A 25,795-nucleotide genomic window follows, 5' to 3' on the forward strand; every position below is an offset into this window, starting at 1 on the left:
TTGCATATATTTTGCTTTTGCTTAACAAAATTTCGGTACAATTGATATGTTCCATAATATTATGTATGGATTTTTTATGTGATTCAATTGTTTTCGGTTAAGAAAAACTGTGTCAATTTATTTGGCTTATTGTTTGGTATCAAGTGATTTTGCTTAACGAAATTCGGTGCAATTGCGGTGTTGTAATGTTTATATTTGTTCAAATGCTCCCGGTTAAGAAAAAAATTGTGCAAGTTAATTTATTTTGGTTTGTATCTAGTGTTTGTGGCTTAACAAATATACAAGATCATTTTTTTAGTCCAAGTCACTACAAGAAAACTGAGATTTAGCGACTACTGTAATTCAGTCGGTACAGGGCCGATTTTTGCGGGTGGAGATCTGCAGCAACCAACGTGGCAACAAATACGCTCTGTGACTAAAGGCTACTTTACTGAAAACCTGGAGCAACCATGCTGCTGGAAGAGATATCTTTCAACTAAATGAAACGACAAACTTTTTAGTCGACACAATTTTCCAGTAACCAGTACCTATTGTTGGTAGAAGCATAAAGGCTTGTTGCTGAGACATTTCACCCGCAAATTATTTGTTGATAAAGGCTAATACATCGTTGGTAGAGGTGGGAAGTCATAAAACGTTGTAAGCTGCTAAAGATTTTTACTTACTAAAGTTCAGTTGGTGGAGGTATTAGAACTGTTGTTAAATCTAAAGACATCTTGTGATAATCCATTTTTAACAGACTTCGATTTGTGCGTGATTGATCACAAGAGATTCAAGTGGTGTTATGCATGTTTTGAAGATAAAAGATGATTTGAAGACGAAGACGATTTCTTATTAGTTTTCGTATCTTGTGAATTGTGTGCACAAACCTTGATCGGATGGGATCCAACGAGAATCAATTTATCTGATTGATTAGTTGCATGAGATATGCATTCTCTATATATCTCTTTGAGATTTATATTGATTGAGTGTGAATCTAAACTTGGCTACTACAATAGTTATTGTATAGACTGATCTAACCAGACAAATGAGTTTATTAGATTAAACATAAGAGCCTTTGTCAACGACTCATCTATATCTTGTAGCAAGATTGATTAGAGTGGTTACCAAACAGATTCTTCCTTTGTTGTTTAGAATACGATCCAAAGGACTTGCTATTCACGTGCGTGACTCTAGAAGTCGAAGGCGCAGGGATACTGAGGGAACTAAGTAGATAGGGGTAGTCTGCTTGGTCTCAACTATATGAAGTTGGTATTTGATTTTGTATAACGGCTTAATTATGAGAGTATTCAAAAATGGACTAGGTCCCGAGGTTTCTTGCATTTGCGGTTTCCTCGTTAACAAAATCTTGTGTTGTGTTATTTACTTTACTTCTGCATTATAATTGTTGTATATTATAATAAAGTAAATACACTTGTGTGTTAATACTGATCACTTGATATTGATCCTATAGTAAATCGGTTTCGGACGTAACTATTATCAAGTGAATATCAAGTTGTCGTATTGTCTCGACTTTGTCCATAGACTATTGCACTTGGTATCAGACATATAGGTTGCAATAAAAATATTGTGTTGTATTTAGGTACCCTCATCTTTTCAGAAGTACATATACGAAACTTTTTTCGTAATCGAGAGGAAATCAATAGGCGTTTTGGTCCGGTTTTCACTGAAGATTTACTGGAAGACCAATTCGAACCTAGGTAACAACTTTGGTAGAACCAATCTTGACTTATGTTGAGAGCTATGGTAGAACCGATCTTTACCTAGTTTGGGATATGCGGTAGAAACGATCCTTACCTATATTGGGATACATGGTAGAACCGATCTTAACTATTGTTAAGAGTCTTGGTAGAACCGATCATAACTATTGTTAAGAGTCTTGGTAGAACCGATCCTTACCTATATTGGGAATCATGGTAAAAGCGATCCTAGCTTTTTTTGGGAGTCATGGTAGAACCAATCCCTACCTATATTTGGATACTTGGTAGAACCGATGAAATGACGAGGGTACCCAAGTACACCACAATCTTTTCGTTTGATCACAACCTATTCAAGACCCACCGTGCCTAAACCTCTTTAAGAAACAATCACTAAAGAAAAATTTCAATACGGTGTCCGCTTGGAACATAGTTAGTCTGGACTGGCCTAACAATGTGAGAAATCAAATCCAAGTGGCGAATCACAATGCACCTTGTGTGATTGTCTATTGATACAAGATCGAGATAATAATGCAACAAGATATTCACTTGTGTGACCGTCTATGGATACAGGATCAAGACAATACAACAACAAGATGTTCACTTGATAATAATTACGATACAAGACCGAAACACTATAAAATCAATATCAAGTGCCTAGTTAACGTACAAGTGTATTTACTTTAATTATAATATAAAGACAATTAAAATGCGAAAATAAAGTAAAGCACATACCAGAATTTTGTTAACGAGGAAAACTACAATCTTGTAAAAAAACCCCGGGACCTGGTCCAGTTTTGAATACTCAGTGAATTAAGACGCTACAGAAAGTAAACCTGCAACTTCGTGTAGACGAGACCAAGCAATATAAAATCCTAGTGTTAGTACCTAAAAATTACTTCCAGGAAAAACAAATGCACCGTTGTCGTACTTTTTTTTAGGTTCGAAAATCAAAATCGAACAGGACAAGCCTAAACTTCGGTTGTAGCCGTTCTGTCCTGCTTCAATCACGAGGAGAGGAAGATGGTTGATCTTAGGGGAGGAAGGCATAAAAGTTTTGAGAAAATAGCAATGGTATTGAATTGTGTGTTTTGGGTATTTAAAACTACAAAGAATAACAGATCTTTTGGGTTTAAAAGCTTGATCTGTTTTCTAAATAGGCTGAGTGACCTATTTATATTAGTTTGGAACACACTTCCTTTCTCGTAAGTAGTGAAAGTCGTGAGATTATGGAGATATGGAGAATATGGAGATGATGGATATGATGTGAGATAAATCAGGGAAGTTTCTGGAAAACCCCTTTATATTGCGCCAATTATCTCTCCAACTGATGTAACCGCCACACTACTTTAACTTTTCACATGGGGTGTTTCCACGCCGCATGTTGTCGTTGACCACCAGGCCAATACCCCACGAAGAATCCCCTCATGTGACATATTTTGATGTTTATTAAGTGTTTTATATGAGCTATGGATCTCATCTTGTTTAGGCTAAATCGTGGCCGTAGATATGCCATATGCCTTATAGGCATGTTGAATCGTGTTTTATGAAGTTTCCGTGAGAAACAACTTGGCCAAGGACAACCATGATATTGTGGAATGATCGTGGCCTGTTAAGGCGCTAGAGGATGGCTTGGCGCGTTGCTTAAGATGTTATAATTTAGCATGGCATGCTAATGGCTTAAAAGTGGCATAGCAAGCGCGCATTTTATGCCACAACCAAAGTGGAGAGAAATATTTTAGGCTATAATCTGTAGTGAGATATTAGAGTGCTAAATAATCATATGGCCTGTGGATGGCTTATTTATGGTGATAAAATAACAAATAGCTTAGTGGCGTATAGTGGCGCGCCCATGGCCAGCGGTGGCGTTATAAATTGGATGAGATCTAAAAGATGGCTCAATGACCTTGGCCTTAGCTAGCACAACTCAGATTATATCTAGTTGAGACTATTTGCGTAAGATGACTTGGTAGTTTAGTGCCATATTAGGGTTTGACGCGTCGTGGCCTTTAATGTGCGCTAGCGCTTGATATTTGGCATAGGAATGACACAAAATATTCCATGGCTTATAATTACGGTTTGGCCTTAATTCGGCCAAGGCTATTAAAATGAAGTTATACATATGGAGTCTTAAATCCAGAAGCAGAAAAGTGCAGGGAAGTACGTGAAGCATTAACATGGGCAAAGGAGAAAATTTTAAAAAACATTCATAATGACGCAGATGCCAAAGTCGTCATTAATCCATCACAAACAACACCGTACTGCTCATTCAATGGGAGAATATAAACATACTGAAGGAAATAAAACACTTGATTTCATATTTGTCCTTGTAGTTTTTCTTATGTGAATCGTGATGACAGCCAAATTGCTGATGCAATACTTAAATTAGTTATAATTTCTGCAATAGGTATAGAGTATTATGACAATTTTTAAAACTATCAAAGATGCTCTGTTAGTAAGGCCGCACAGGAACCTGACCGAAACCAGAGAGGGGGTACAAGGAATGAGAATGGATTTCAGAACTGGTTGCATAAGGGTACATGTAACTGTTCTAAACTTATTCCCGGCATGTCCTGGGCTGGCCCGTTTGATTCTATCCATTGATTTAAATTCATCTTAGCTGTAATTGATAGATTTTCATTTGTATTTACACTTGCTCATCTCATTCTCATTCACAACTCACAAACGCCTCTTTTTATTTCCTTTTTCTTCTTACGAATCTCTTTTTTTTCCCTCTTGTTTCAATTTTTTGTTTTCGTCAATTCAATTGAAACAATCAACATAATAGAAGTAGCTTCTCCATGGGAAAGTTCAATCAGGAATAACAATTGATTAACTGATTGTTGAATCATGAAAATCATGTTAGAAGACTTATGATAAAAATCATGTTGGAAGACTTATGATAGAAATCATGTTAGAAGATTTATGATAAAAATCGATGTGTTTTAAAGCTTGATTAGGTGTTTATTTACAGACTTATGTTTATATTCTTCTTCGATGTCAATTCTTTTGGTTAGAAGTTTAAATAAATGAAAGCTAGGATTTCAAGATTTGGGGTATTGCTTGAAGCTTTTCAAGTTTTGTTATTTATTTAATCAATTGTTATTGAAGTGAGGCATATATATATATATATATGAAAGAATCATAATCAACACCCTCATAAAGTTTTCGTTGCTATTCCTGAGATTTTGTGAAAGATAAAATCAATTTTCAATTACTTATGCTCTTGATTCTTGTTTTTAAGGGATATCTTAATTAGTCCAGTAGAATGGTTTCGTATGACCTAAACTATGAAGCATTAGTTCTGCTTTTGCATTTTGTTCCCAATGATTTTTTTTACATTCACTGTAAAATCCAGTTTTGTGTTATACCATTGCTAGATTATACGAAGGGATGTGATTATGTTTACATGTTCAGAGTTTTTATCATTTTTCTATGTATTATAATCATAGGTAAAAACCCGACGGACTTGTACCAGACCAGTCCTACCGGTACAGGTAATCAAATGAGGAACCGGTCAGTAGGAGGTATAGGTACCGGGTTCTTAAGAAACCCGGATCGTACCGGTCTATGTACAACCTTGTCTGTTAGAGTGAAGCATGGCCCCAACCATGATTTGCAGAATTGTGATGTTTAACCCTGATTTGAGAATCGTTGTCTTTCTTGTGATGTTTAACCCTGATTTGAGAATCGTTGTCTTTCCAAACATGTTTGAACTGGCCGTCACTATGTGCACTTTTCGTGTATAAGTTGGACAGCTTTTTTTTGTTTTTTTTTGGACAAAGAGTTTTGAACGGGCGTCCTTTAGTTATTTGGCTGTGTGCGCGTACATATCAAATCAAATGACTCCTGAGGCCTAATTCAATCAAACAGAAACCCTAAGTTTTGACGTGGTTAAATGAAACAATTCAAAAACCAGTGAACGTAGCTCACGTGTATGCCACGTCTGTCAAATAACGACAAAGTTTCGTACGGGAGAAACAGAGCTTTGTTGTAGAGAGAGAGAAACAGCCACCTAACCCTTTTTTCTTCACTCAGCACTGCAGCAGCATAAGTATCTTCGCACAACTCAGAGGACAAGAGAAGGGAGGAGACGGCTTTTAAATACCAACTCTTTTTATTAGTTAGCTTTCTCTCTCTCAACTCCGAAGTCTTTTAGGGTTTCATTTTCTTTTGATCCATCCATCTCTCGATTCAAACAAAGTTGTTTGATCTAATCAATGGCGATGTCAACTATGATCAGATCTGCAACTTCTCCTTTATTCGATGGATCTCGTACTTTCGAATCTTCTTCCTCCTCCTTTATTGCTGGAACTCGAACTAATAATGTAAACAAAGCCTTTTTTTTTCATTTTTGTTGAGACTCTCTATTTCGTTTTTCAAAGATCATTTATTATCGATGATAACAATATTTAAGGTTCTGATGATGATGCGTTTGTTTTTTATTTTTTCTGGTTAGGTTTCATTTGGTGGAGTTAACAGAAGTGTAAAATCAGTTGGGGTTCAGTCAAACGTTTTTGCTTCCAGAAATGTTCGACCTATCAGAGCTACAGCAACAGAAATGCCACCAACAATTCAGAGTAGATATTCATTTTTTTTTCTTTCATTTTGTTGCAACTATGAGAGAAAATAATGTAATATTAATCCTTAATCCTTTTCTTTTTGTGTTTGGCTAGAATCATCCAGCAGTGGAAAGACGAAAGTTGGAATCAATGGTGAGAATTTTATCAACTTATGGTCTAATCGATATTTCTTGCATTCTGTCCAAAAAAACATGTTCAAACTCAAGTACATGTTTGTTTTCGTGATCTATTTGGCTGTTCAGTATAGTTGTAATGATTTTATTTGTGGTCGAGGTATGTGATGGATTTAGATTGTAGTCTTATTGGTCTCGAAATAGGGGCTATAAGAACCTAATCTAAAAAGCTCAGCTTCTTCGGAATATCGAGTTTTTTATAGGAATGAGGAGGTGTTAGATATTGTGTCAATTATGATAGTTGACAACATTTACACAATAATACTGGTTAATTGTGCTTGTACTTGGCTTCACTGGTTTTAATACTTTTTGTTACTGGATAACCATGAGTTGTAAAAAGGTGCTATGTTGCAAGTGCTAAAAGCTTGTAAGAAGATGGTATGTTAGTAAGAACAGAGATTTATCCCCTCACATATCATGAAATTAGTATGACTAGTAGTTAATTTAATGAATAAACAAAAAATATGGATCCCGTAAATTCAAGTGGCTGACGCAAATTACTTTATTCTAAAGCTTAACGATCAGCAGTATGTCACCAAATTCAACTTATTTTATATTATGTCAAATGTGTTGCCTGATTCAAAAACTATACATAGCAAGTAGCAACCGGCGATGAGAGTATGAGATAAAACTCCTGTTTGTGTAATGGCGTTTTAATGCATGTTGATCACTGTAGACATTTTTGCACTCCTTTGTGATGTTTGATGTTCATCATTTCATGTCATATGTAGGTTTTGGTCGAATTGGAAGGTTGGTCTTACGTATTGCGACAAGTAGGGATGATATCGAGGTGGTAGCTGTCAACGATCCATTCATTGATGCCACATACATGGTGAGGGATTATAGTTATTTTAAAACAAGAGAATCCCGAGTATATGCGGTTATTTTCTTTATTTTTGAGAAAAGTGATATAGTATGATCAGAGGCTAGAAATTGAGTGTCATTGTTGCAAGATGTTCAGGCATCCTGTCTCTACTTGTTTTAATTGAGTGTGTTTTCCTTGATTAGATACTGGACTGACATAACAATGTGTATCTATCCTTTTTTTTTCTCCAGGCTTACATGTTCAAGTATGATTCAACCCATGGAGTTTTCAAGGGAAGCCTCAAGGTTGTTGACAGTACTACGTTGGAGATCAATGGGAAGCAGATTAAAGTAACAAGCAAAAGGTACTTCCGCTTAGGAACTTCTGTTTGCTTTTTATCTCTTTAGAAGTTGTAGCACTTAACCTTTATCTGGTTGAACTTCTCTGATTTCAGGGATCCAGCTGAGATTCCTTGGGGTGAATATGGGGCTGACTATGTTGTCGAATCTTCCGGGATTTTTACAACATTGGAGAAGGCAGCAGCACATAAGAAGGTCTGTGCTTAATTCTTATGGTGGATCGCTATTAGGCAGACAAATCATGCAGTTTGATTTCATTTCTCACACTCAAACCTTTTCCTCTCCTTTGTGGTCTTGCTTCAACAGGGTGGTGCTAAGAAGGTGATTATTTCAGCACCATCAGCTGATGCACCTATGTTCGTGATTGGAGTCAATGAGAAGACATACAAATCAAGCATGGACGTAGTTTCTAATGCTAGTTGCACCACCAACTGCCTTGCTCCTCTTGCAAAGGTTATATTAATCTTGAAAATAAATAAAATTGAAAGCTCTCAAATATTTAACCTGACTGACATCTTTACTAGATATGGACGATCAAGGGTCATCAAGAACTCTAATTTGTTGGTTGAGTGGGATAGATTCTCAGTTTTTAATGTTCTATAACCCCATATCTTTTCTTGGTTTCAAAGATGAGGGTTATGAATCCATTGTTACTCATAAGATATTTTATTATTTTATCATTCAGGTGGTTCATGAAGAGTTTGGTATTCTTGAAGGTCTAATGACAACCGTCCATGCAACTACAGGTTGCCTACAACTTCAAGTCCATGTGCTCATACTTTTTCAGTTATCTTTTGTTTGCAAGTGTTAATATATTAAATTCTGCTATCTTTGTTTAGCCACTCAGAAGACTGTAGATGGTCCTTCTATGAAGGATTGGAGAGGAGGTCGTGGAGCTTCACAGAATATTATCCCCAGTTCCACTGGTGCTGCAAAGGTAGTTTTTGTGCCTATGTATGCTTCAGAGTTTTTGATAGAGAATAAACTGTATATGAGTATAGTAGATAATACCTTTTAGGTAGAGAATAAACTGTATGAGTATAACATGGAGAAGGTTTAACGAAAGCAATATCAGTTATTACAGAGCAATCTTCTTAATGACCCCTTTCTTACCAATAGAAGATTTTTGTTGTTCTTACAATTACTCATTAAAAACTATCTTGGTTGTAACTTTGTAGCCACATTTTGAATGCAACCAATACTTCCGAAATGAAAAACAGATTTCGGATAAGCTGGAGTTAAGAAGTTTAATCTTTTTCTCTTCCAAAGATCTAGTTCCTACCATGTTCAACTTTCAAGCCTTCAGTTATAAGTTACAACATTTAAATGACCAAAGGGTGCAAGATTTCAGTAATGTTGCTTAATAGTTTCAGTTTTCTTTTATGGATTCTGAGCTTTTAAATCCTGATTTGCTTGCTATACTCTGGTAACTCATGTGAAGCTTTTATTGTGGAATTTCGTAGGCTGTTGGAAAGGTTCTACCTGAGCTAAATGGAAAGCTCACTGGTATGGCCTTCCGTGTCCCAACACCAAATGTTTCGGTGGTGGACTTAACTTGCCGACTTGAGAAAAGTGCTTCTTACGATGATGTGAAAGCAGCGATTAAGTACGATAGCTGTATTCTACGTGTTCAACTCAGCAGGTGTTACTCATAACAAGACTAAAAGATGTCTAACTCATTATTTACTTGATCACTTCCTCAGGTTTGCATCAGAGGGGCCATTGAAAGGGATTCTTGGATACACTGATGAGGATGTTGTCTCCAATGACTTTGTTGGTGATGCAAGGTATAGTTTTTATTTTTTATTTTTGTTTTGGTTCCTCCCCTTTGTTGAGATCTGGTATATTCCATCTTCATTTAGTAGAAAAGAACTGTTAAAGTTATGATGTTGTCTCCATGTACTTTGTTGGTGATGCACGATATTGTTCTTAGTCTTTTTTCTTTTCTCCCCTTTGCTTGAGGTATAGTATTTTCTCTACTCCTAAACTATAAGAAAGAAGTATTAAAATTAGTGCTGGCATTGAGTATATATATATATTGTCAATGTACACTTGAAAAGACAAACTGAAAACTAGCTGCAATAAAAAACCTTGCCTACATAGTATTGTCCAAAGCCAATGTCTTTTTACTAGTGTTTTGTTGTTTGTGTCCATACAAATAGAAGGTGGCATCCCTAAAGCCAGACATTGTGAGAGTGTGTCTAGCTATTTTCGTTTCTTTTACTTCTTTTTGTTCTAAATTATATTCATCAACGGATGGAAATGTGATTTGTGATATTGGTCTTGCAATTTTCCTCAAATTTTATTTCTGGGTGCATCTATTCTGCAGATCGAGCATATTTGATGCCAAGGCAGGAATTGGGCTGAGTTCTTCTTTTATGAAGCTTGTATCGTGGTATGACAACGAGTGGGGCTATAGGTATAATTGCATCTCTCATTTTCTTTTGCTCTTTCTTTGTTGACATAAAACAATTTCCTGAGTTTTAATTTTGTGCAGTAACCGTGTTTTGGACTTAATTGAGCATATGGCTTTGGTAGCTGCTTCCCAAAGTTGAAATGTTCGCGTAGATTTCAGTGGTCATAAGTTGGATTCTAAACAACAATTGAGCACCTGATGAGGCTACTTCATCCGATGTGCAAAGAAATAGAATTATTTGTAGAATTTACTCAGAAATGCAGTTTTGATTGTTTCCTTTTACAGCTCCCTGATGCATTTGAGGGATGTAAACATAAACGGCTCCTCTCTTTTCGTACTTCAATAATTTTATTTACTCAGTGAGTGTTGATTCAGATAAGATGTGATATTTTTGATTTTTTCCTTGGTATTTTTCTTGCTCCACGTGACAATAACCTAAAGGTTACTACAGCATCACTATCAACAGAAAGTTCATAAACACCAAAAAATTATCACTGGACTTCTCAAAATGAGCTCAAGGATACACCTCCTCTTCATGCTCCTTTTTTGATGGATCTAAACTGAAAACTTTTGACTCTATCATCGAAGAGGGAGGATCCCTTTACATGTTTATTTTCGCGTGTTATCTCACATATTATAAGTACTTGTTGTCGATAAAAATCAAATAATAATGGATTAGAAAGTGATATTATAGGGGTGTGTTCTTGTTGTCAATAAAAACCAAATAATGATGGATTAAAAAGTAATATTATAGGGGTGTGTTCCTCTCTTGATGCTTTACGTTTCTACAAAAAATGAGCATATTCCGAAATACTAAACCCCGCCTTCTGCCGATCTTAATTTGGATGGTTAAACATTCATTGATTTTCATCGGCTCATTTTCAAAACAGTGGATGGTGGTGTTACATGTCTTGGATTGCACTCATTTTTGGTAGGTATGTAAAGCTTTAAAAGAGAATCATATTCCCAAAATATTAGCTTCAAATTCAATACCCTTTGGTTTTTATTCACGAATGATACGTTTAAAGTGTAAGATAATGTAAGAATAAAAGTATGAACACATCCTCAAAATTGATTCTTTTCCATTTAATAATCAAATTAACAAAGAGAACTAACGTCAGAGCCGGCATAAGCCCCACTGGTGGGATAGAGCCGCGGAGGTATGATTTACATTTTCCTTAGCCCATTTGGCCATTTCATAGGCTACCTTGTTAGCCTGACGATTTACATAAACAAAAGAGATGAACTGAAATTTCAGTGTTGGGATTTTAATGTCTTCAAAGCTTGAATGTGAGCGATGATCTCTAAAGAAATTCTTCTTGTTCATATAATCAACAATTCCAGCTACATCACTCTCCACGATAATCTTTTTCTTTTTCCTCACCAAAGCCATCGATAGGACTTTTCAAATCGCCTTCATTTCTGCTTCTTCTGTCGAGTGACAGACTAGGTTTGTTGATTCGGCATAGATGAATGAATCTTTCGGGTCTCTAATGATTATACCCAATCCACCGTTACAAGAGTTCAAATTCCGAGCTCCGTCTGTATTTATTTTTATCCAGTTCTCTAGCAGTGACATCCAAGTCAAAATCCCATGATTAGTTATCCACTGAAGCAATGATTTATTTTTACTATGGCTTGTTTTGTTTCACCCAAGGAGAAAAAAAAAATATCAATGCAATCCAGAGGGATTTTTGATGGGGAAAGAAAACAGACTCTAAAGGGCTTTACATAAAATACTAAATTTTTGTTGCAGACACGTTAGTATGTGAGGTCTGGGTTTTAGGAGGAAACTAGAGTAAATCAAGCAATGATAAGTAAGGTAGCTTGGCGTTTGTTAATAACCATAATGATTTAAGGGAAAAAGTCTTAAAGGAAAAGTATTTCTAAAAGTCAGGGGTTTTACAAGGAAAGAAAAAAGACAAGTCTTTGTTAACTTGGAATTATATTCTTCAAGGAGTAGCACATACAAAGAGGTACAACATTTGGGAGTTAGGCGATGGTAGTACGATTAAAGTCTAGAGTGATAATTGGATACTAGATTATGCGACAAATCTGGAAAACCTACATCCTTAGAGAAACACAAATATAACACTTGTAGCTGAGTTAAATAAACTCAAATACAAAGAAGTTGAATAAGGTTACTTTGGGTAACTTGTTTAACCCAACAGTGGTGAGCGATATCATGAACATTAAGCTTTATATTTATACATGGAGCTAGTAATCCATCTCACCAATTTTCTCACTCTGCAAAATTTTGGAAGACTTTATGGAGTATGGATACATCTCAAAAAACCAAACTTTTCATTTGGAATTGTTCACAGATGTTCTTACAACTAGACAACAATTGGGTTTTATTTTAAATGTGGATACACATTGTGTTTTCCGTGAAAAGGCAGTAAAATATACTCATATATGCTAGAGCATAGCTCGGTTGAACCCACCAAGCGTTGGTATGTCAAGTTTGGTTGTCATATTTTAGTGAATCAAAACTCATCTAAGAGTCGCTTGATTATGTACTAGAGACAACTTCGTATAGGTTAGACTAGAAAGTCTAGGAATATGAGACATACAAATATTACTCGAAGACCTAAAGAATGTGAAGAAGTAACGAGCTACAACGACGACATCATCCTTCCTCTTAAGGTTAGTAATATTGACTTGAATTGTTTCATTCCTAATGTATCTTTCAAGTCGTGCTATATTGAAAACATAACTACGATGCTGTAAATGAATATTTTACTCTAGTAGTGAGACATGATCATATGATCATCGTATTAAGGAATTAGACTACGAAGTATAACGCTTATCTTTTGAACTTCGTAGATATGACATCGACATAATCGTATGAATGCTATTGTGATTATGTGTATGGGTAAAGGTGAAGATTGCATCCTAGGAAACAATTTTTACATTTGTTTAAAGAAAGTACATTCATGAACTTGTTTTATGAATAGAAAGGGAAATCTCTAGGCTTATTGGTATTGTTATTCACTGCATATCATTTGATTACCAATATGTGTGAGTTAGTAGAACCGATCATAACTTGTTATGTATCTTGGTAAATCAAAATGCCTGACTTATGATTTGGTATGACTAGTTTTTATTAATTAGTGTAACCGATCCTAAGTAATCACATGAGATGGTATGATCGATATTTGTAATTGGTGTGACCGATCACAAAAGAGTTGTGTAATCGATCCTTGTAATTGGTGTAACCGGTCCTAGTAATTGGTGTAACCGATCCTGGTAATTGGTGTAACCGATCCTAGTGACTTGTGTAACCGATCACAAGCAATACCATGAGTATATGGTAACCGGTCCTGGTAATTGACGTAACCGATCCTGATAACTGATGTAACCGGTCCTAGTAACTTGTGTGTCCGATCACAAGTAATCCACATTAAGGTATAACCGATCCTAGTGATTGGTAGAACTGATTGAACCTATGATTGTGATTTGATATTTGATCAATCACATAGTTTTCTTGGAATACATATGAACCAATTCTAAACTTGTTTGGAAGTGTGGTATAATCGATTCCAAGATTGTAAATATGAAAGATGATTTACAAAGAAAAGATGTTAACATACTTTGAACACGAACAATAACTCTTAACTTTTATTGTTCAAAGTTATTCCTTAATTACTCAAGGATCCCGGTCCGAAATAAATTAAGAATCTTTTAATTAAGGTTGTTAGTTTTATATGCTTTAATTACCAGCAATTAAATGCATATCTCTAGAGAATAAAAATTAGTAATGTGCATTTACTAATTGGAGATTTTCTATTGAGAGATTTCGGAAAATATTGGACAAAGCATTTCCAGGAATTATGAAAAGCGATTTCGACATTTATTGCATATCTTGAAAATAATTCGGTTTTGGAAATTCCTTGGTGTCCAAACATCCTTGGTCTATAAATACCTAAGTTTGCATTTCTAGCAAACCATCCTAAGAGCCAGGCAAACTTCATCTTTTTGTTGTTTTTGGTGGAGCCGTCTATTCGGAGAGGAAAGTACCCTAATTAGGCGAAATCTCTTACGACCGCTTGTTTAAATACTTCTGTGGGATCAAGAAGCTCTACGAGTACCGTTGGTCGGAAACTAGATAATTGCAGTTTATTAGTTTTCGATTGATTTGATTGACTAATGATTGTTGAACTTTAATTGCACCTAGTTTGTTTATTCTTGAGAATCTTCACTCCTGATATAAGATTCACTCAAACTAGATCGAAGTGTCAACGAGATATTTAGAACTGTTTGTAGATCTAAAGACATCTTGTGATAATCCATTGTTACAGATTCCGTTCTGTGCGTGATTGATCACAAGAGATTCAAGTGGTGTTGTGCAGGTTTAATTGAAGATTAAAGAAGATTTGAAGACAAAGAATATTTCTTATTGGTTTCTCATATCTTTGTGTAGCACAAACCTCGATCGGCTGGGATCCAACTAGAATCAGATTTATTCGATTGATTAGTTGCGCGAGATCGGTAACACCTAATAGTTCTATTGAGATTTATTTTGATTGTTACAAATCCGAATCTTATTACTTAGGTAATAGAGATTGGATTGATCTAACCATCCAAATGAGTTTATTAGTTTAAACGGAAGAGCCTTTGCATATGACTTGAGATATCTTTATCTGGAAAGAATCAATAGAGTTGTTACTAAACAAATTTGTTGTTCCTTTACTGTTTGGAGTACGATCCAAAGGAATTGTTCCAGTGCGTGCACTTATTGAATGTCGGAAGCGCAAAGATACTGAAGAAACTAAGTGAACTAGGTTTAGTTGCTTGGTCTCAACTAAACGAAGTTTGGTTTAGATTTTGTGTAACGACTTAATTCTGAGAATATTCAATTCTGGACTAGGTCCAGTGGGTTTTTCTGCATTTGCGGTTTCCTCGTTAATAAAAACTTATTGTGTCTTTTACTTTTCTATTTCCTCAATTATAATTGTTTACTATAATTAAAAGTAAAATACACAAACATTAACTCCGTATTACTTGATAGTGATCCTATAGAGTTTGATTAAGTCCGAACCTTTTATCAAGTAATTACACTTTGATTGTTGTATTGTCTCGATCTCATATCCATAGACGATCACACAAAGTGTAAATACCGATTTGTCGTATTGTCTCGACCTTGTCCACAAACAATCACTTTCGGTAATAGGACTTATAGGTGGGTAAATAAAAGATTGTGGTGTATTTGGGTACCCTCGTCTTTTCAATATATATATTTTTTCAATTATTGTGGCTATGCAAAGGAAGTCCGGAAGCTGCCACCAATGGTTGTTCAGGAAGTAGTTTACTATTGTACTACTTTTGTAGAAAACTATAATGAATGGGTACCTGGGAAGGATAACGCAATTTCTATCACACTTGCTTCAACCAAATATTGGTTCATTTAGAAGGAAAAGTGTGTAAGAGTTTTTGAAAACAAGAAAACCACTCCTGTTTAACTTTCTATATTCATTACAAGTCATTATTGGCATCCTATAAGTGATACAAAATGCAGCATAAACAGATTCCTAATACTAGAAAAAATATAACAATTGGATACCACCAGAAATCAATTCTGAGAAGACAAACTGTGATGCTTCTTCAATTTCCGCAAAAACTAATGCTGGTTTTAGTATCATTATGTGTAAAATGGTAAAATGGGCAGGCACTTTCAAAGGAGCAACAGCCGGAAAACTTCATCTCAGCCTCAACAGAAGAACAAAAGCAGTGATACTGCTTCATACGGTAAAATGGACCATAGTAAAAAACTTGAAAAATTCGATCGTTGAAGGAAATCGTCAGCCTAGCAAAAATTATTTAAGGGGAAGGAAAATCACTATTAAATGACAATGCATAGTCATTCTTGATGAAGCTAAACATATGTCAACAAAGTTAGTCTCTTTTTTAGGTTTCCATTTTGTTGCCAGAATAGCTAATGGAGCTGCAAACTTATTGTCGAAGAGGGGAAGAAAATCAGTTTTCTCCAGGTTTTATGAGGATATAATACCTGCTTCTTTAATTCCTAGGTTAGCTTTCGGTTATGCAAAAGCTTTTGATGTACATAACCTAGTAAATGCTGACGTTCAGATTTCGAGAAGTGTTATCTACTACTTTTTTTAAATCATCAATATGAACGAGTTACCTATGAAATTGATAGAGTTTCTTTTTAAAGATATCCTCCTTGGCAAGATAATCTGGTTGTAAAATACTGTAATTTTTTGTTTTCTCAGCATCCTACTTGGTCCAATGTCTCTTTCCGAGTATGTAATAAAGCTCTTGCGAAAAAGAGCTAGAATAAATCAGATAAAATTTTCCTCCCAACAGGTTATGTAACTGCTGAAAACCCAACTAGTGGAGCTAACAAGGTTTGCAGTACGCTCAAGTAAACTCATTCACATACCATCAATACGTGTATATGAATCGGAAAATATAAGTACTAAAAATGTAAAGTGCAATAAATGTAAATTACACAATGGGTTTGATGTGGTTCATCCAAAGCTTACATCGATGGAGGTAATGAGTTTGAGATCTTACTACGAGATGTTGAGGTTACAATATATTTGAATGTAGGTGCAAGTTAAAGGAAAAACTAAGTATTAAAATTCCTTCACTCTACTCCTAACTCTCCCTCCTGTAATGTCCAACCCCTTCTTCAAATCCCATGTCATCTATTTATAAAACTCTGACTGAGTCCCGTAATTTTCTTTTGCCATCTCCAAGACCGAGTATCAGGTATCGCTTGTGTGACTTCACGATATTTTCTGGTGTCGTGTGCTTCGCTAGAAACTCTCTACGTGGAGGATATGGTTAGGTGCAGGCAGTTGGAGGCATTAAATGTTGAGTGGGTAACCTCACACGTTTGTAACGACAGTTTCTAGCTTTCCAATCACATCAACACGTCGTGTTCAGATGTTAACCATTCTGTCTGATCTGTTAAAGTAGAATCAGGATTGCTCCAGTTCTTTGTGTGTATCAAACATAGGATGCATCCGGTCTGAGATCTTTCCACATGCACAATATATATTTTGCAGTTATAGTCTGCCTCTGATTTTCTGAGGGTAATTTAGGTAAATCAAAACCCCATGAACGCCGCCACCTACGCGTGATTCTTATTTTGCATTTAATTCTCTTAAGTTCTCGCTCCGTAGTCTCTCTGCTATTTAAGGAAAATTCCTTACCTGAATTTATTTCACATTTTTCATTCGTTTCTCAGGTTTTTCTCTTCTGACCTCCCAGTTCTCATTATTTTTTTCTGAATTTTACTTCTTCTTGCCACTAAAAGTGTTGTTTCATGCTCAAGTTCTTCTTCTAGATTCTAAAGCCATGATCGTTGATTGTATCAACACCATCTGATACTTTACCGCCTGGTAAGTCTTGATTCTTCACCTGATTTCCAGTTCTTCCCTGATTTCATGGCGTTCTGATAATGGTTAGATAGAGGATTTTTACCACTATGTGACTTATCCCTTGGCATTGATTTTCTTTTCCATTGATGACTTTATTACTCCCCTGACTATGGTGTTTCTATGGTATTGGTTCTTTCATCTTTTGTTTTTCATTAATGAGATTTTGACTCGTGATTTTCCTTTATATAGTCATAACTAGTTCCAACAGAATTGGAAATAGATCAGGATAGGATCCTCCGTACATACCGACTCAAATCATCAGAGAAGAAGATAAACTCCCCAAGGGGTCTCAATATGAAGTGGTGAAACCTCCAAGTGGTAAGAGCAAAGCCTAGGATCGTGGGAAACATCCCGGCCCTCGTCTCGAGATGCAGTCATTCACGGATAGTTTAGACGGTGATGTTGCCTTTAAGTAGGCCAGGCGCAACGATCTTCTGTCTGTTCCTTTTTCGGGGCTCATATGGTTGAACAAATGCTCTTGGATACCTATGAGGCTCTCTAGGATGCATATTATGACCCTTCCAAAAAATTACATTTCTTGGTCCCTTCCACAAATGGTCCTACTATATCCTCCATTTCACAAATAGCTAATGACTGAGGACGGAGTTGAGCTTGGTGGATGGAGATCTTATCTTTCTTGAATATTATTGGCATTCTTCACATCGCTTGGATAAATTGGTCACGTCCTTGATCATATATGACCAATAATACCCTCGCACTTGCGCTTTATGTGCCAACAATCCTCTTCTGTTATGGTTTCTGGTCTCTCCATAACGGATGTCAGTAGGTACCCTTTAACCGTAGGTTCTCGACAAGAACCATAAGAGCGGTCCTAGAAATGATCTTCCGTATAAGATTTCATCCCGGAGCTCGTATGTCGAAAACTGTAAATGAACTTTTCTTTCGGCCTTTGTCTCAGATGGCAATGTCCTATCAACTAGATAATTGTGTATCGGGAGACACCAATAGTCTTCTTCTTCTTCTTTTTCGTCGCTCTTCTCTTGGCTTGGATGAAAGTTGGTCCAACATCTTATAGATCTTCATCAAGAATGAATTCTCAGACATAATCTTCCAAGTCTTTGTCTCCTATTTTTGATCGATGCTTCTAGATTCAGCGATGGATCATATAGTCTACCTACATGGATGCTGCTTGTAATTTTGTCCCGAAGCAATTAACAGATGTAGGCCAGGGCATCCACATGCCGATTATTTTTTCTGCACAAATATCTGAAAGTGATGTTGCCGATTTGGGATGCTAAATATTGATTCAAGCACATGTAAGCATTGAGTATAACATCATTGGTGTTTTATTTCAGCTCGATTTATAGGGTTACAAACTGTGAGTCGCTTGTTAGGAGAACATTGGTAATTCCTAGCTCTAGGATGAATCTTAAAGCATGTATGACTGCTTTGTACTTCATAACATCGTTCGTTTGATTTCCAAACTCAAGTCGGAAGGCATGGACCTTACGGTCTTTGGTTGGGGTGATGATGAAGACGAAGATGCCGATACCTTACTTGTTACAAAACCCATATACAAATACCTCCCATCTCCTTTCCGTTTGTTGGGACCAAAACATCTGTTGTGAGGTATTTTTTTCTTCTTCCATTCTGGGGTGTTGTTCACTTCTTCCTCATCCTTTAATGGTAAATCGGTTTGGAAATCGGCTGAAATCTAGAACTTGGTTGCTGACCTTGTTTCGAAGATGATGTTGAACTGCTCGATCTCAGTATTCCACTTTCTCACTCTCCCCATTCTGCTGTAAGTTTTTAATATAAGGTTTTATCAAACCACTGACATTATGAGCAAGGAAGTATGTTTGCAACTTTTGAGTTGCAAATACAAGGTTGAAGATTAGTTGTTTGATCTTTGTGTAGTTCCACTCCGCGGAGTTGAGAGTTCTGCTGCTATAGTAGACTGGCTGCTCATTCTGGTTGTTGGTTCTAACTAGGACTGCGCTTACTGTATTGTTTGGGGTATCTAGATTGAGGACCAGGACCTCATTTGTCTCGGGTTTTTGAAGGATAAGAGTGTTTACCAGGTGTTCTTTTATCCTTTGGAATTCCTTCTCGCAGTCCTCTGTCTACATGAACTTGTTCGATTTCTTCAATGTGTCGAAAAATGGTTTGCAGTAGTTCAAAGATCGGGCTATAAACCTACTTAATGCCGCCAATCTCCCGTTAAGCTTTTGCACTTCCATCAAGGTCGTTGATGAGGGAATTTCTACTATTGCTTTGATCTTAAAAGGATCTACCTCTATTCCGCATTTTATGACCAAATACCCCAGATATTTTCGGACGTTATTCTGAAAGTACATTTATTGAGATTAACCTTGATTAGATACTTTCATAGCTTCAAATATCTCCTGAAGGTCCCTGATGTGGCTAATCGCATGCTTGCTTTTTACTAGCATATCATCCACATATACTTCCAACGTTCTGCCTATCAGGGATGTTTCCCTTGCATTTCGTAATCCGAACGACATCCTTGTATAGCAGTACAATCTTCTTGGTCTTGTTTTGCTAATGTTATCTGGTTATAGCCTAAATGTACGTCCATGAGCAACAATATTTGATGCGCCGATGTAGCCTCCGCTATTTGATCAACGTTTTTAAGAGGGTAGCTATCCTTCGGGCACGCCTTGTTCAGATTACTGAAGTTGATGCATATTCTGACGCCTCTAATCTTTTTTGGTTCGATGACCAAGTTGGAGATCTACATTGGGTATTTTACCTTCTTAATGAATCCTACATCCATTATATTTTTCAACTCCTTTTCCACAACACGGTGATACTCTAGTACCACCTTTCATAACCTCTGGGGAAAAGGTGTGGCTCCTGGTTAGATCTTCAATTGATGGCCGGCGATGGTTGGATCGATTCCCGACATGTCTTCCATTCTCAAAGCAAAGATGTCTCTGTAATGGATCAGTAAGTCGACTATTTTTTCTCCTACTATGGTGGCGTCAGTGTTCGAATCTCTATCAATCTTGGCAGCTCCGTAGTTTCGATATTCACATCTTTGGTTCTTCCACCACTATGAAATTCAGTTTTGGCTACCTGAGGACCGTAGCATTCTTTAATTGATATTTGGTACTACCGTCGTCGGCCTTGGTTCCCAATGTGATGGATACGAGTCTCTGGGTTCACGCAAGTTTGAGATACTGATTTTTTTCGCGGTCTTTGTGAAAAATGCTTCTTGATCGTCAATATTTTTATGCTCGGCTTGCGCTTTCTGAGCTTTACGCTTTGCTTCACCTCTATCGATCTTCAACCAGTATTTGGTGGCACTGCACTCTTTTGATGATGCTTGATCACTTTTGATTTATCTTTCGCCTTCTGGGGCCGGTAATCAGAGATGCTGATGATAAGTTGATGCAACTCCATTGAGGCGATGAACCCAGTAAATTCTCATGATTGCGTTGTAGGGTGATGGAGTATCCACTGTGATGAACCTTGTGATTATGCGCATCGGTCCAACCTTGCAATTCTAGCGGGATTTATCCATTTGTTTTAACAGGTCCTATTGAAATCGTAAATGATGTAATTTGAGCTGGAAAGCTTGTCTTCTGCGAATTCTATTTTCTGGAAGGCATCATAAAAGAGGACATTCAATGAGCTTCCCCCTCCCCAACCAACCCCATCAATGAGGATACTAGAGTGTTTTAACTTGTCGACAAGAAGAGTCATCAGGAATAGGTCATTGTGGGTCCTGACCTCCTGGTCAACATCTTCTGTAGAGAAAATTAGAGGGTGGTCATCCAGTCTTCCCATGGTTCTGCAACTTTGATATTGGATCTAAAAAATATCGTGATCTGTTACCCTCTTGCACGCTCTTCGGTTGATGTTTGCCACCTACAACGGTAGTTGCTATTCAACGTGCGAGAAGGTGAGGATATTTATGACCTTTCGGAAGACGAACTTACTTGTTCACTGCATTTGTTGTTGTCGTGATAATGGGCTCGATGTACTTATGCAAGCTCCCTTCATTGATCATGTTCTGGATGACAAATCTAATATTCTTGCAACGATCTGTGGTGTGACCATAGAACGAGTGATACTCGCAGTAGTCTTTATTGTTCTTTGACTTCTCAGGTTGAGTTCCTTTTGAAAACAGTTATTTTAAGCTCGGTCGATTCCGGATCTCTCCCAAAATCTACCTGATGCCTTTGTTCAGCTTGGTGAATACTCCGTCTTTGAATCCTTCTCTTTTGCAAATGGTTACCGGTCTCTCTGGGTTCGCTTCTCGTCTCTTGGTTGCTTGCATTCACTGCGCGCTTTGATCTTTCCGATGCATGTTTCACCGATCGAGTGCGATGAGCAGCCGACGCTCCCTGCCGAAACCATATTTGGAACAATTGATACTGACGATTAGATCTACCTTTCTAGTTGATTGATGGATTTTCACCCATTTATCAGATGTATTCTCTCAGCTTCTTCCCGAGGTCTGGTAGCTAACGTGAATATCTTGTCCATGTTTGCCTTTGTCGTCATGTTATACATGTAGGTCTCTAAGAACACCTTGGTGGTGAGATGATGATAGGAGTTGATCGAGTTAGGTGGGAGATTTTCAAACCAAGTTAGCGTTGATGCTTTCAAACTGGATAAGAAATACTTGCACATGACGTCATCATTAGTTTCCCAATGTACGAGTACACGTGCGTAGTACCTCGAATGGATGATAGGGTCACCGGTGCTGTTGTAACATGTGAAGGGGGGCATAGGTGCATTCATGACATAAAACACGAATGACGATGTGCGAGCTTCGTATATGACTTCTTCTAGACGTGCTCCGCCTCCTTGACGAGACTTCAGACCGTTCAGCTCTTCCCTCAACATCTCCGTATGCTCATACATATCTTTCATTCGGTTCTGGTTGGTCGTACCTCTGTAACCGGATGCCGTATATGCTCATACATATCTTTCATTTGGTTCTGGTTGGTCGTACCTCTGTAACCGGATGACGTATGTGATGGATCACTTGGGATGTTCATCACATTCCTCCTTCTTTGCCTGACAGCCAGCGGTTCTGGGCTGATAACGATCTGATTATCCTTGTCTACTCGATGATGACACCCGTTTACCTGGGATGCCCCTTCGTGATCTGATTGATGTGTTAAGGATCTCTGCTGCGAATCATTGACTCCCTAAGTGGAATTCTCTGGTCCATAAAAATTTCCTAAATGACCCCACTCTGTGGTAAACGATTGAAGATCCCGCCTGCAATCAAATCATGACTCACAGGCTCCGAAAGTGTTAGCATTTTTAATAACTGCATTCTCGGCGTCTCGCCGGTCTGTTCTATTGTGTCATTCTGGAGAGCCACTTTCGGTACTTTCAATGCCTTTGCTGCCTTATTGGCCAATACTCTTGTTGTTAGCGTGTCGACTACCGCTGCTTTAGTTGTTTCCGCTCTAGCTTCCCTTTCCTGACGCTTTCTTTAACCGCTTTTTCTCTGGCAGCCTTTTCTGCCTCTGCTTTGGCTTCGCTTCAGCTTTGTCCCTAGCTATCTTTATGCGACTTCAATCTGGTTTTTCGGTGGTTCGCTTAATTTCTTTGGCTGCTCTCTGGAACTTGCTCGTGAATTAAGCTTTAAGGTATGTGGTATTTCCTTTGATTTTCCCATCCCATTCTACGATAACCTCGCAAGATCGAAAAGATAGCCAAAGCGCAAACTCCCTTCGATTTTATGGGCGGTGTGCTACAACGTGAATCATTTTTTCAAAAGAGAAGAAAACTCCTTAAGTTAAAAAAACAATAGTGGCATCCTTTTAGACGGATATATTTCTATAAGCTCAAGTTTCATCGGAATTTGGCCCCTAATTAACACTTAGCAAAAAAAATTAAGTAAATATAAAATTCACCATGATGTGTCCTTTTGGAGTCTCTTGTTTTGCGTTCCATGATACTCGAAAGAATGACTTATAATGGATAGTCAGCCAGGTCTGGTAGAGAACTGTTCGTAGATATCGTAATGTGATTCAGTGGCGTGTCTTCTGTTTGTAACTTTACCATTTCAAATAATCCAAGATAATGTGAGAAGAGAATATTTTGAAACACACACCCTCAACATATGTACCATATATTTATGATTTGAGTTTCAGGAGAAATAAAAGGCTATCAATGCTGTACTGATTTTTCATATGATCTTTGAGTGTTGCACTCTTTATTGTTATTTATGAAGCATATAAAGTTGTCTTTTGAGGATAATCATGACTACTATAAAGCAATATTTACACCATGAAATAAAAAATTATTAAAACAAAAATTATTGTCTTGAAAGTTTTTGAAGGGAAGATAAAAAATCTTTTATCGATAAATCTTCTTGTTTCCACCGTTAAACAGTAACCGCTAAAAACCCAACCAGTGATCTAGCAAGGTTCTTGGTACGCTCAAGTAAATTCATTCATATTCGACCAATACATGTAAATGAATTGTAAATAATAAGTACCAAAAATATAAAGTGCTATAAATATAAATGATACAAAGGATTTAACGTGGTTCAATCAAAACCTACGTCTACGAGGATAAGAACTAAGTATTACAATGTCGTCCCTCACTCTACTCCTGACTCTTCCTCCTGCAATGTCCATTCCCTTCTCCAAAGCTCATGCCATCTATTTATAGAACTTTGTCTGGGTGCAACCATTTGCTCTTGCGATCTTCAAGACCGCCAGACCGGGTATTTTGCGTAGCTTGTGTGACTTCACGGTCTTGTCTGGTGTTGTGTGCTTCGCTAGAAGCTCGTCACACGGAGGATCCGGTTAAGTGGAGGTAGTTGTAAGCATTAAATGCTATGTGGGCAGACTCACACGTGTATAACGGCTCTTTTTCTAACTGTTCGTAAAACTATCTCGAGATTTGTTTAAGTAGAATCAAATCCTAACTGTTCGCACAACTCTGTCTCGAGATCTGTTTAAGTGGAATCAGGATTGCTCCGGTGCTTCGTGTGTGCCGAACATAAGCTGCATAGGCTGCTTCCTGTCTTAGATCTTACCACGTTTAGTGCTTCGTCTGTGTCGAACATAGGCTGCTTCCAGTCTGGGATCACGCCAGGCTACGATGTGGTCGGGCCACATACTCTAAGTATGTGACCCCTCTTCTTTTATTTACACGTAATAAAAAGTTAGGTTTAACTAAAATCACGTCCTACTTTTTCTCCCCAAAAACATGAAAACTACTTTTATCGTCACCATCCAATAGAGAGGTTTCACTTGGATATTTAGTGACCAAAAATCTGGTTATGGGGTACTTTTGATTCAATATCAACTATCCAAACTACCCTTCAATTAAAATTAAAACTTAAAAACAGAATCAAAACCTAATTTCTATTCTTCATTCTTCACATTTCAATTGCTCTTCTTCTTCCTCTCCTCTTTCTCTTCGTCCTTTTCATCGTAAATCCATTTGAATTCATTTCATCTAACAAACCCATGGTGTATGTAAGGTAATAATCGAACATACCCATCTTTGTTTACTTGTTTTTGTGCATAAAATAGGTTAGATTGAATGAAATCGAAGTAAAATTAGGATTTTAGTTACTTTTTGCTAGTGTTACGTCTGGGTACGTTACTAGATTTTTCAACCGTAATTTAGTTTTTGAGATTTTTCAACCGTAATTTAGTTTTTGAGATTTTTCAACCGTAATTTAGTTTTTGAAGAACTTACGTCTAGGTTTAGTTCAATTCAACCGTAAACTTTGATTTACATGTTGTATTACGTCTAGGGTTAGTTGAATTCCAACCGTAATTTTCAATTTTACGCCTAGGATTAGTTGAATTCCAACCTTAATTTTCAATTTTACGTCTAGGTTTAGTTTACTGAATTTTCCTTTCGTCAACCTAGCCGTAAATTTCAATTTTACGTCCAGGTTCCTTTTAATTCCAACCGTAAAAATTGATTTTACGTACAGATTTGGTTGATTCCAACCGTAAAAATTTATTTCGTCCAGGTTTGGATTAATTCCAACCGTAAAAATTAATTACCATCTAATAAAATTAAATTAAATTAAAATTAACTAAATTATTTAAGATAAAAGGTTTTTAATATTACTTCTGGTGGGTGACTCGTTTGTCCCACGACCTCGTTTTTGTCCATCTTACCATACGGTGTATATTTTGCAGTGCTTCTTGTGTGGCGAACATAGGCTGCTTCCGGTCTGAGATCTTACCACGTTTACGGTGTATATTATGCGATTACAGGTAGCCTACCAGCTAACTATTAACGCAAACAATTTCTGTACCAGCGAACTCTTCCGAAGTGGGGTTAAGGTGGGGAACCAAGAGATGTTTTTGAATGGCATTTTATGCCGCTATCTTCCCGATTGGTTGAATAGTTAAAATAAAAGAATCTTGAT

General features: G+C 37.0%; 1 protein-coding gene across 1 annotated transcript; it reads left to right on the forward strand.

Annotated features, from left to right (window-relative positions):
• The first annotated feature begins 5,736 nt into the window (after positions 1–5,736).
• Positions 5,737–10,439, forward strand: LOC113295260 (glyceraldehyde-3-phosphate dehydrogenase GAPCP2, chloroplastic-like). Its single transcript, XM_026543613.1, has 13 exons — positions 5,737–6,022; positions 6,154–6,274; positions 6,371–6,409; positions 7,182–7,282; positions 7,507–7,619; positions 7,710–7,809; positions 7,921–8,067; positions 8,300–8,360; positions 8,454–8,551; positions 9,078–9,220; positions 9,318–9,401; positions 9,944–10,033; positions 10,112–10,439. Exons 1-13 carry the CDS (start codon positions 5,915–5,917, stop codon positions 10,167–10,169), a joined length of 1,263 nt encoding a protein of 420 aa, XP_026399398.1. The 5' UTR covers positions 5,737–5,914; the 3' UTR covers positions 10,170–10,439.
• The last annotated feature ends 15,356 nt before the right edge of the window (positions 10,440–25,795 follow it).

The sequence above is a fragment of the Papaver somniferum genome, chromosome 1, assembly GCF_003573695.1.
Source record: "Papaver somniferum cultivar HN1 chromosome 1, ASM357369v1, whole genome shotgun sequence".
NCBI lineage: Eukaryota > Viridiplantae > Streptophyta > Magnoliopsida > Ranunculales > Papaveraceae > Papaver > Papaver somniferum.

Excerpts from the sequence above, each read along its gene's own strand:
- LOC113295260 (XM_026543613.1), top strand. The coding sequence starts at position 5,915 with ATGGCGATGTCAACTATGATCAGATCTGCAACTTCTCCTTTATTCGAT. Across the intron at positions 8,361-8,453 it reads AACCGTCCATGCAACTACAG|CCACTCAGAAGACTGTAGAT; the intron begins GTTGCCTACAAC and ends ATCTTTGTTTAG. Across the intron at positions 8,552-9,077 it reads GTTCCACTGGTGCTGCAAAG|GCTGTTGGAAAGGTTCTACC; the intron begins GTAGTTTTTGTG and ends GGAATTTCGTAG.